The 12,404-nt window shown below is 36.2% G+C and overlaps 2 protein-coding genes across 2 annotated transcripts in view; one reads left to right on the top strand and one right to left on the bottom strand.

The window, feature by feature from the left end:
* The first annotated feature begins 411 nt into the window (after positions 1 to 411).
* On the top strand, positions 412 to 8,132 carry LOC133173029 (uncharacterized). The gene is made up of 2 exons (XM_061307910.1): positions 412 to 5,136; positions 6,970 to 8,132. Exons 1-2 carry the CDS (start codon positions 429 to 431, stop codon positions 7,557 to 7,559), a joined length of 5,298 nt encoding a protein of 1,765 aa, XP_061163894.1. The 5' UTR covers positions 412 to 428; the 3' UTR covers positions 7,560 to 8,132.
* Positions 7,764 to 12,404, bottom strand: part of LOC133173049 (ER membrane protein complex subunit 7-like) — an 8,629-nt gene continuing 3,988 nt past the window's right edge. The window contains exons 2-4 of the mRNA XM_061307960.1: positions 9,991 to 10,249; positions 9,064 to 9,144; positions 7,764 to 8,682 (exon numbers count right to left, since the gene is read on the bottom strand). Coding sequence (XP_061163944.1) covers positions 8,554 to 8,682; positions 9,064 to 9,144; positions 9,991 to 10,249 — 469 coding nt within the window. The 3' untranslated portion in view covers positions 7,764 to 8,553. The remainder of the gene's footprint in view (positions 8,683 to 9,063; positions 9,145 to 9,990; positions 10,250 to 12,404) is intronic.

Here is a 12,404-nt window from a genome sequence, read left to right as displayed (position 1 = left end):
ATTTATATTTTGATAAGAAACTGGACTGAATTTGTTACGCAATGGAGTGGTGATGGAAATATGTAGCTAATCTGGTTGAATCATAATGAAACAAACGAAATCTACAAGACTGGACGGAAATTAAAGTAAGTTTGATCATTGATATTCCTATAGCATTATCATCTTACAGAACCGTAAACATCAAGATCAGGACTAGAATGACACTCGCGTGTTTTGTGTGAATATTAAGTCTTTATACCACATTTCTTACATTATTTATGGTCGAGGATAAATCCGTCCAAATGAAACGTCTTCAAAAAAGATACATGCAAAGGTAATGTGAACCCTCGGCCTTAATCTGATATTCAGAGTGAAATATGATTGACACCTGTAAGAATTAATTCATCACTTTTATACATTTACAGGATGTGTTTAGAAAGCATTTGAATATGGATTCTACAAAACTAAAGCAATTCTTGCTTCTCAAAGAACTTGAACAACAACAAATTACGGTCAACCATGACAAGTTGCGGAGACTGGATTCGGGGCGGAAACCAAACATCATCTTTGAATCCGGTGGAACCAAAACAGACAATGCTTGGAACCGTCGTGGTTCTTCAACAGCTTCGTCGGATTCCGGATTTCCGATTTCACCGAGCCCGCCTCCGTCGGCAAACTTTAAGACTCCGAAATCGGACGTCTTTCCCCATTCATCAACTATGCATGCTCTTGGCGAACAATCCGACGACGAATTAGATGTTCCTCCTTTACCAACATCTCATCCCCCTGAAGTCTTAATGCGTCCATTTTCACCGGATGCCACGTCTACATTGAATTCTAGTGAAAATAATACTTTTCTAACACAAACAACAGCTAATGATAACAGAGAATCTTATGACTCCCAGTCTGATTCCACTGACACTTCGTCTTATGACAGCTCTGAGGAATCAGATTCTTGTAATCATTACGTAGTAACAGAGGAAACGTCACAACAAAACACAGTTTGTCTGCTGCCATTTGAGATTTCAAAACTAGAAGGAAGTGTTAAAACTGTGAGAAGTAAAATAAAACCGGGTACAGTACAAAATATTACAACGATATTTTCAAACAAAGCGAGACGAATCAAAAGAGAAAATAAAAGGAGAAAACGAAAACCATTTTTACGTAACTCGAAAGATGGGGAAAATCGAAATAATACATGTATAGGAGAGCTCAATAAAACGGGTGACCATGCTCTGGAGATTGTCGGTCAGGAGAGAAATTCTAAATCACCAAACAATGATAGCGAACATGAGATTGAGACAGATGATACATGTATTTTACAGAAGAATACAAATGTGCATTCACAGTCTTCAGATTCAGAGGATGTTCTACATTTTGCATTTTCAGGTCAAAATCAAGAGTATTACACAAACCCAACGGGGAAAACAAAATCTCAGCTGGGTGACAATAAGAGGTATAAAGATGGTGAGTCAAATTTTGTAAACAGTTGTATTTCTTCGAGTGCAACTGACGATATTGGCCTTGGAAACAAGGCTTTACAAACAACTTCAGTTGAATTAAAGGAAGTGTCTCGGTCGATAAATTCGGATAATGAAAAAACTGTAGGTGTGCATCAATGTGTTTGTGAAAATGAAATAGTTAAAAATAAAAGAAATTCCAAAGAAGATGTAAACTTTATTCAGGATGAAACTCAAGCTTCAAAAACTCCTTCAAGCTTAAAGAGTATTGCCAGTATCTCCGATGGCAATACTGGGGGTTTTGTTGATAAGTTTGCCGTGTGCAATATATATCAGACAGGAAAAAGGGACTCAGATATACCAGAAACTGAAATTACAGAATCTCACACCTGCTTGGACAATGTTCAAGAAATTTACGCACCATCGGTGAATGAAATATTGGACGGGAAAAGCGAAATAAGTTCTGAAAAGGTTTTTGCATTACATCACAGTCCAGTGCCTGACCTTCGGAGAGGTCAATCTCAAACTTCTAGGCCTAAATTGAATGAGAATAGACAGGAAACAGACTCCGAGTCGTCAGAGGAAAGTGATTTGAATGACTCTCAGGAGGAAAACAAATATGGTTCACCCGAGATTCCCTCGGGTGGATCCAGAGAGGCCAGTCCGTGCCACACAGCGGGCAGTGTAGAGGACGGAATATTAGATTTACAGAAAGCCGTGGAAAGGAATAACGCATTGCTCAGTCGAAATCTGAAGGAAAACTCAAAACTCCTGGATTCGCTTGAAGATGATGTTGAAAGTGATAGCAGTAGCGATGACAATGTTCATTCAAACGGAGAATATTTAATTTCTGCAGTGAACTCTTGCCAAAATGATGTCAGTTTTGGTGACAAACAGACTAAAAGTCACGCAGATATGGAGGGTGGGTACAAAAGTGTGATCAACTTAGAGGGAGATAATAATAGTAAACAACCGCAGGGAACAGTCAGTCATAAGGAAGAAATTGCTACTGTAGATCTAAGAGATGTACAAAAAAGCACTGCCTCAACCGACGCTGTTGTCTACAGCTCATCGCCATCTAACGAAAATCATCGTGATTTACTGGATTATAATGGCCCTGGGTCCATGGAGGGCCATATGAAAAATAATAATAGTTTGAACGATTCAAGTGTGTCTGGAGAATGTACTTTCCAAACTAACAGTACAAGTCTTTCCATAACTAAATTAGCGAGTGTTGAAACAGTATCCCCTCAAACTAAAGAGGAATCTCGTAAATATGCTGAATGTGTAAATACTGCTCCTCAAATTAATGAAAATTGTGAGAAAGTTTCCTGTGACAGCACAAACCTTACCACTAACATAGTGAATGACACTGGGCTTCATGGAAACCATGTTCGCATCATTTGTCATGACCACCAAGTTAACCAAGATGATGGAAATGATAGAGCAAAGGTGATACAACAGGAATGTGAAAATGCAGAAAACAAAGTTTATGAAAGTAAAACATTGCCATTTGTCAAGTGTAATCCTTTAGAAAAAGAGCGCAGCGAGGCGTATCTGGCTCGGGGCACTCAACGCGTCTCAGGAGTGACAGCTAACGTATCTACATACGCTACACCTTACCACCAGGTATCAGAAGGCAGTACACATCCAAGCGGAGAGCAGCAAAGCTCAAGTGTTCCCGAATTTTATGCTTTGCCAGGATCATTTAAAACCGACAAAATAGTGTCCTTAAAAGAATTGTCCGGCATCGCCCGGTCGATGCCGGACAGGTATTCCGGATACACTTCGTCCGGATCGGATAGTTCCAGCTACACGGGAGGCAGGAAGGTCCGCACTAAGACAACAACATTACGCTCAGGAAGAGGGGGTGACAGAGCGGAGGAAAATTTGGATATAGAGTCCAATACGCATTTAAAACATCTGGCCGAAACCATTTCTAAGCTGAATGGGGAAAATAACGATGAGCTCTTACCGGAAATAAATCAGACAGTGACCAAGTTACCGGGCGGAAATTTAGTGATTACAACATTAACGCACAAGATTGTGGAAGAAGAAGATGACGAAAAGAAGGTCACCCATCCTCCACAAACTGAAGAAGACGACAGACGATATATCGTACAAGACCACAAAGGAAACTATTACATGGTGGAAGATATTACGGATGAATCTCAAGAGAGTGCTTACTTCAGTACCTCCTCAGAATCTCACAATACTTCAGACGGGTTTGGATATAGTGGTCAGAATTTCCAAGGCATCTACAATCTACAGGCTGTTGGGAGATCAGGCATTGATCACGACACTGCAGAGGAGGTATTGCTTGGTCTGTACAATCCTGGTGGGTATATGCAAATCCAAGAAATAGACGAACGCACCGGAGAAGGTCATTATCTCCGAGAACACTATAGACCTGGTGGTCAGTGTGGTACTATGTCTTCTGATACCTCCTACAACAAACAACTGACTAGTTACGATGAAACCGACAAGGTACATCGCCCCATACCTCAGACCATTGGTTCATCATCGGTCAAGACAGTGCGGCATTCCTATGAAATGGAAAAAGAAGAAGGTGACCAAGAGGGTTACAGGAGGAGCGAGGCTATGCAGACTTCACAGTCCCATGCAGATAACACTGGTATCAGCAATTCAAATTCCTCTTACATGATGGAGGCGAGTGCCTTGATGTACCCACCGGTGCTTCCTCCACCCGTGATAATGCCGCCACCTATTGTACCGCAACCACCTGTCCCGGTCTGTCACATGGCTGTAGTAGACGTCACGCCTTCTCCCCCTAAAATTGAAGAAACCAGGGAAGAAAGAACAGAAAAAGTAGAAGTCAGACCAAAGGATGTAGAACGCCCAATCTACAAGTCAGTTGCTCTTGTTAAAGGTCCGTATGAGGCACCAAAATGGCAGAAACAACGCCGAGAATTCATACCTGCAGAAATAGAGGATAAGAAATGTGTGGTTTTAAATAGCAGAGCGACTGAAGACAGACATGAAGAAACTGTTGAGGAAGTGACTACTAAGGAATATTACACAATGAAAATGTCGTCTGGTGGTGTTACAGAAGATGGATTTCATAACAGATCTTCTATTGAAACTCAAGCTCCGCACAAATTCAAAACCGAGAAAGTGTTCCAGATAAACGGTTCGGCACCATCGCCAATTGCTGACAGACATTTTAAGAGCAAATTTAACGTTACGACAGAGAGTCGCCCTGTACCTATTTCTAACGAATCAAGACAGACATTCTCCACAAAATATCAAGTGAAGAACGATTTTGATCGTCATCATGATGCTTTTCCGCGTCACCATGATGCTTATCAGCGTCATCATGAGACTTATCAAGGACATCAAAGTGCTCCCCAGCGTCTCCATGATGTTTATCAAGGTCATCATGATATATACCAAAATCATACTGGGGAAGAGAGAGACATTCACGTCGTTAGAGGGAATATTTTGATTAAGAATAATCTGGACCAGGATCTAGACGAGTATAATGATAATATTAACCTGTTTGACCAAGCCTTTAACATGACGAAGGAGAACCCAGTTTATCATAGTGATGAGGATATTTATAAGCGCTTTGAAAGGGAGAGAGAGCAAGAGCGAGCGCACAACCAGCGCTTTCAAGACAGTCTTAATAACGACATCACCTTTGAAACCGTAGACCGCTTCACCAAATGTAAAGAAGGTCAGAATAAACTTCTACTTTTATTACCCCTAATACAAAATATAAACCAATTTTAGTTTGCTAGTATAGATAAACATGTCGGCATTCCATGACACTATGATTTGTGGTTCTTTAAAGTATATACGTATATTAGATTTTGAGGCGTTCCTCAATCACTTTCTTTTCAAATTATGGACTACTATTTTAATCAAATTTTAAGATTAGAAACAGTGAGACTATAAGTTTCCTACACAAAGATGATACGGACGTGCTGTTTTTCTACCCAATAATATTTGGCAGGAATGAAACTCTGAATGAAATAAATGATGAGACTGTTCATATTTACACAACGAAGATAAAAAAAAACCTATATAAAAAAAAGCTTATATATAAAAAAGCCCTTATAAGTTCAAATTTCAATATAAACTTATCTAGCTATAGATATTAAAGTTGATATTAAAATTCAAATCTTTTAATATAACATATATGTACATGTATATGTGAAGAATGAGGGAAGGGTATAGTACTTTAGCTTAACATCCTTTTAAAAACAGAAAAGCTGGGGAGACTGACAGATCAATAATCACGGGATAAATGCCATTTTATAAAAGATTTATGGGTCAAGTATGTCATAAAACCAAAATATACCAGAGTGAAATATTTCAATGAAATTCTGGAGTGTATGCAGTAAATACGGATTTAGGAATGTCTAAGGATGAGATATTTATCCAATAAAAGTATTAAAATGACTTAATGTGTGAAATTCCTTGATGTCATAACCATTCCTTTAGTCATACATGTTTGTGTTAATTGAAACTGACAATTTAATTTCTTGGCAATTCAATTAATTTTAAAATTAAGACGTCAGAATCACAAAGCCTAGAAAAACATATTATGCTTAGATTAATTAATTGACAGTTATTTGTTCCATCCGCTCTGATAGGCACAGGTGAACATTAACTTACGAGGTCATTTGGACAACATGATTACTTTGAAGGTCATGACCCTAATTTAGCCGCAGTTGGACGACCATACTTCACCGTGTCCTCGTGCGTTTGACAAGTATTTTTGTACCAACCCTAGCCCTCAGATACATGAAAACAAATGTATAAATACAAAAAATGTCTAGTCTTTCTGTAAAAAAAAAGTTTTGTACAGATTTACATTTACATGTATTTCAAATATCGCATCGCATATATCTGCGTTGTACTTCACTCTGGAAGTATTTTATGGTAATTGATGAGTTTTTCGACTTCAGTAAATTAATCTTATTCGAACGCCTCGTGCAGCGATAGAAAAGCTATTGTTCATTAGGTGGAGATGTTTACATATAAAGTGACAAATGTAATCCTTGATAAAAAATGCAACCCTCCTACATACATTTACAAAATGAACAGGTTTTTCGTGCTTGAATGTCATTTGGCATAAAATTACAAAATTATATAGTTACACAGTAATGTATATAAATACAGTTATATGAGTAGGCTATGCATCCATACCTTGGGCGAATTTGTCAGCAGTTTTGTACCTGTCTTAAATACCTGCTCAGAGGCTGTGCTTTGATCTCGCGCGATAAGTCATCTGGCCAGGCCGCCTGTGCTTAGGGGTATGGATATGTGTATCGTCACCTAGTATAGATAGGCTTATCAATGATTAAACTGCACAAAAAATTACAAAAGTAGCAAAATGAGTCGTGCATTCTCCCTCAAACCAAATATTTGATTATATCTGATGCCTAATATATATATAAAATCGTGAGGCCGAAGCAGATTAAATCTTTTTTCTAGTTATCTTTGTCTCCAGGCTTTTAATAACATTTCACCACAAACTGTAATGCAAATTAACTTTTTTCAGTCAAAAGACAGCCTCGCCCCAAGAAGAACTTGAGTGAACTGTTACTGTCCAAACTTGCTACCATTGACTCCAAAGATATACGCCAGCACATCGACGTTAAACATCATCACGAGGACATCTACGGCGATATTAGCCTAATTCACGCCGACGGCAGCCGCGCCGGGCAAAACGGAACCTCCAACTTTGACTCAGTTGCAGAAAATGTAGATCTAATGTTAAAGAATGGGAAAGCTTTTATCACAGTGACTGTGACAGCTGAGCGAATCACCCCGATAGATATAGAATTCAATGTGTGGCGAAAGAACCAAGCTATCGTCACCCGCGTCATAGAGATTGACTTCTTCGCTAACGAGCAGCGTAGACGTCTGTACGAGACCGTGATGGAGAGAGCGCAGACGCGAGAAACCGGAAATGGGGGATATACATATGTCAATCCGCGGGAAACTATGCTATCCAGCGAAGAAACACTGGACTTGTTCACTGAAATCATGGACACGACTGACGGAGAGGGGGATAAAGAAGATATAACAGTACGAAAGAGTCAAAAGAAAACCAGGATACCCGGAAATAACCTGGACTTCCTGTACTAACCCTGCAAACCCATCACCTCCCATTTCGTACTTTCGGTTAGGAGGTCCAAATATTTAAGTGCTGACACATAAAAACTAGCCCACTGTGATAAAAACGGTGTAGCTGATATTATTGTGCATTCATTCAAATATCAAATGTCACTGGTAGTATGACAGAAGACAAAAATTCACAATTTTATTATGATAAAGGGCAAAATGTAAATATTGTAAAATAGTGAATATTTATTGCATGTAACTTACACTACAAATGCTTGTAGTTTATTTTTAATGTAAGTGCTATGTAAAATTTTAAACGCTTATTTGCGAACATGTTTATGCTTTTTTTTCCCTACGCAATAAAACTGATTTTTCCTTAAGCAATAAAAAGACCAACATTTCAAGCATGTACAATATCTGTAGATTTGAGATCATTTGTAACACTAAATGAAAATATTTATAAATAATTCTAGTTCATGTATATCCGCCTGCTTTATACATGTACCAACAATATATGACCCTGCAGTACTTACTAAAAAATAATTATGTAATGATTTGTTTACATTATAAGTATAAAATAAATATATTGGAGTTCTACATGTACATATTTCTTTCTGTGCTCTGGAAAGCAGGAATATAGATATTCTTCATATGTGCTTATTTGAGCATATGATGCTGATGGACATGAAATGATTTTTTTTAAACATAAGTCTACTCTACCTACTAAAGTGTCTCTAAAAACGGTAATAAACCAGGAATTTAGGGTACAACATTTATCTTCAACAAATATGAAAACATGGGGATAAAGACAATGAATACTTTTCATTTTAATGACTGTTAGAATAAGTGTCAACATTTCCATCTATATATATCCATGAATCAAAATACACTTCATCTCTTTTTGAAATAAAATCAAATTTAATGCAACACATTCTATACACACTTTGTAACTTCACATTTTCTACATTCTCTCTGACCACATAAAATACAAACATCCTTATAAACACTTTCCCAGAGTCTACTTCTTTTTGAGTTTGTTATGTTTTGATTTCTTGTTATCAGTACTTGGGAACCAGCTAGCCAGCATTTCTGATATGTCAGGCACTGTTGATTTGTCATTGAAGGCCTTCATCTGTGACTGCATCTCCTAAAAATTAATCAACCATTTAAAGTTCAATTTTTGAGCATCAAAGCATAATCTTTTGAGTATATGATTTAAGCATCCGGGGCCTGCATGCAGAAAGTGTCTCGGTAATAAGCATGAGGTGTTTGTAGCTAAGTCCATAAGAAGATGATTGCATAACTTATTTTTATAGATACTTCATTATTTACTAATTGTGTCTTTAACACAAGCAACATTTTTTTTTATCATATAAAAATTCTAGAATGCCACTATCAGAAACATCTCATTCAATCTTTTCATCTGCACTATACTTCTAATGAAAAAATATCCCCCCCCCCCCATTTTCCAAACATATTCTACTGTTTACAACTGTGATATTCAAAATTTTTATAACTTTATTGTTACCTTCTGTGCTTCTGGGTCTGCAGCATTCATTAATTTGGGCAAAACCATTATCAGGAGCAAAGGTAAAACCATTGTTAGGACCTGAAAATAGAAAAAGGTGCATTTATGATATTGTATGACAAGTTGAAGACATCAAGATATTTTTCAGAGTGCATACTGCAGATTTATAACATTATCTTGCTAGTGGAAGCTTCAAAACTAAAAATTTACTTGACTGCTTCAGTGATATAGTAATTCAAATATAAAATGATTGTAAACCAGAAGTCTCTGATGAGACTATAGCTCTACTGGTTTGTACTTACGACAAAGGAAGATAAAAGTAGCACTTGGACTTGAAACTTAGCAATAAATAGAATAATAATCCTTGGTTTAGTCTCTTTTTGTGGCAAAATTTATTGCAATCAGACTAAAACTGTAGGAGGAGTAGCCTTTTAAAAGAATTTTACAGAAATTTCGATTTTAGTAACCATGGCAACATTATTCCACAAAATCAAAAAACAATAAGACAATTATGTATCTTAATCTAGTTTATTGTGTGCCAAGTTATATTAAAATCAGATCAAAACTGCAGGAGGAGAAGCATTTTGAAATATTCCCAGAAATCTCTATTTTTAGTAACCATGGCAACACTGTTCATCGAAATCAAAAACCGATACACAGAATTATGCATCTTAGTGTAGTCTACTTGTGTGCCAAGTTATATAAAAATCAGATCTAAACTGCAGGAGGAGTACATGTGTAGCGTTTTGAAAAATTGTTTACAGATGGACAGACAGACGGATGTCAGACACCTTACTATCGCATAAGCTCTTCTCTGACCACTAGAGCTAAAAAAAAATTAGCTTTGTAAAATTCCTTGTGAAGGAACTTGTATTACCTAGTGATTAAAGATAATGCATATAGCACAAGTAAAATTATTTAACCTACCATAGGATTCATTAAAAAGTCTGTGATTCTCCACTGTTCTCGTGTTTGAAAATATTTAGCCTTCTGTCGGTCTTTAAAGTCCAGTGGATATGACATTGTTTTAACTAAGGAAGGTTGTAAATAGTTGACTCTTCTAGCCCTCATCTTTCCCCTTGCTGTAATGTCAACTCTAGCTGATTCAAAAATATAATCTGGATGTGACACCTCTACAACATATGTTCCAGATGGTAAGTCGTTGACAACAAAGGTACCATCACTTCTACAACAGAATGTTTGCATTTTATGTAAGTTATTTTCTTAAACTAAAGGAAAATGTGTATTGCAATGTTTTTTATTTGGGTCTCTATTTTGGATCCATCTGATTCATTTGGGTCCATTTAGGTAAACTCACACACCTGTGATGAATATTTAGCAAAATATTTCTGCCATTTTGATCAGTAAAAAATTCCTGGAATACTTTTATTCCTTGTATTTTACAGGAATTTGGTCTTTAGTTTTATTAATGACCTTAATTCCTCAGTTTTGTGAAGCCATCATTCCTTGATTCAAACCCTAGTAGAGAGCTGCCAACATCATAAAGAGACAGCTGGAGATTTTTTGTGAATGGATTTTTCCTCTTTGTTTCCTTTAAAATGGTTTAATTTGCAAGTTTGCATAAAAACAGACAATGATAATACAAAAGAGCAATGTACTTTTATTTTAATAGTAAAAACTGAAGGTGTACAGCTATGAAAATTCTGGTATTTCAAACTTCTGACTGAGAAAAATGAAAATCAGAAAAATTAATAGAGAAATCCTAAGGTGTATATTAGACCCTTAATCTTAAGGTCTTACACCAAAATCGTAAAAACGGGGAGGGGGGCAGCTCTGCTAGTATAGTTTGTCCCATAAGTGATTCTACCATATTTTACGCAATAAATTTTAAATATTGACTTGTTTTCTAAGAAAATATCATTTCACTTATAAGTTTCATCATTTCAAAAGAAGTTTTTGCAACATTGGATGCATACAACTTGAATTAAACATGTATGACACTATTTTTCAGTCTACGGAAATTTATCATGTAAGGTGTGATGCGTGAGACTTAGAGTTCTTATTTTTTCTTATAAGGTTAAAACCATTTTCAAATTAATGTAAAATAGAAATTAACAGTTGAACTTCGGTATCTCAAACACGGATAATTATCTCGAACACCATGCATATGTCGAAGTCATTTTGAAGTACCGACTGCTTATTCCTTACTATTCCTTCGAGTTCGAGATGATGAGGTTTGACTGTATTTGGAAAAATAACATTTTGGTCTTAGTCTTAGTTGTAAGTTATTTTGTAAAATGGGGCCCAAGTCTACCATACTATATAGCTGCAGAACTGTAGCTCTCTGGTTGAGAAAATTTGGATGGAAAAACTAGAGAGCTACAGATTCAGCATTGTAAAAACTTTCCTTTTTGTTGCTTTCCCCAGCCAAAAGCAAGTTAATTAACCATATATTTTACTCATAATCTTGTTACTTTTTTTAAGTTTCAATGGTTCCAAGCACCCCTATATGGCTTGGAATGTCAGTTTCAAAAATTCGCATTCCAACGTCCATTTGAGGTCATGGTAAAAAAAAAACACCACGTTTATATGTGTATGTACTTTTATAAACAAATTTTACCAATACAGTTTTATACCCCAACATGGATGTCAAAATGCAAAATTTTAAAACTACATTATAAGGCCATCTAGGCTAGTTGGAACCCTTAAAAGGTAAAAAATAGAGATGAGTACATGTATTGCCAAAAGATTTGTATCACAATATATTACAATTTTTTCAAGAAATATCACAATAATTTCATGATATTTTTTGCACATTTTTTAGTATGATTTTTAATGAATTCCCATATTTTTTCTTATAAATATTTACATTTTTATTTATATATATTGATAAGGCATGTATGGATGCTAGGATGCCCTTGTTTTACTGTTTTACAATATTTTTTTTTACACTTTTGGTAATTCATATGTTTGAACAACAAAAGTAATTAATATAGTAATTATAATTCTGTACTTAATACCAGTATTTTAGTCTCTATTTTATGATATGTATCAGGCAATAAAAAATCATGATATACTGGTATACTGATAAAATTGTGCATCCCTACAAGATAATGAGTAAATATATGGTTAATTAAGATACCTTGCTTTTGGTTGGGGGAACATATATAAGAGTGTATAATACAAGAAATAATACCTGAAATAAATGAACCCACAAAAAACAGAAGCATAAATCAATGGTTTATACAATGCTTGGATCTGTAGCTAATTGGTTTGTCTGTCCGAATTTTCTCAACCAGAGAGCAACAGTTCTGCAGCTATTATATTATATGACAAGCGGGAAATCTAGCACTCCCGACGCCAGACTCTCTTGGTTTTCT

This window comes from Saccostrea echinata, unplaced genomic scaffold, assembly GCF_033153115.1.
Source record: "Saccostrea echinata isolate AGI-Se365-2 ecotype Australia unplaced genomic scaffold, CSIRO_AGI_Sech_v1 ptg000056l, whole genome shotgun sequence".
NCBI classification, from domain to species: Eukaryota; Metazoa; Mollusca; class Bivalvia; order Ostreida; family Ostreidae; genus Saccostrea; species Saccostrea echinata.
This window is presented reverse-complemented; position numbering and strand designations above follow the sequence as displayed.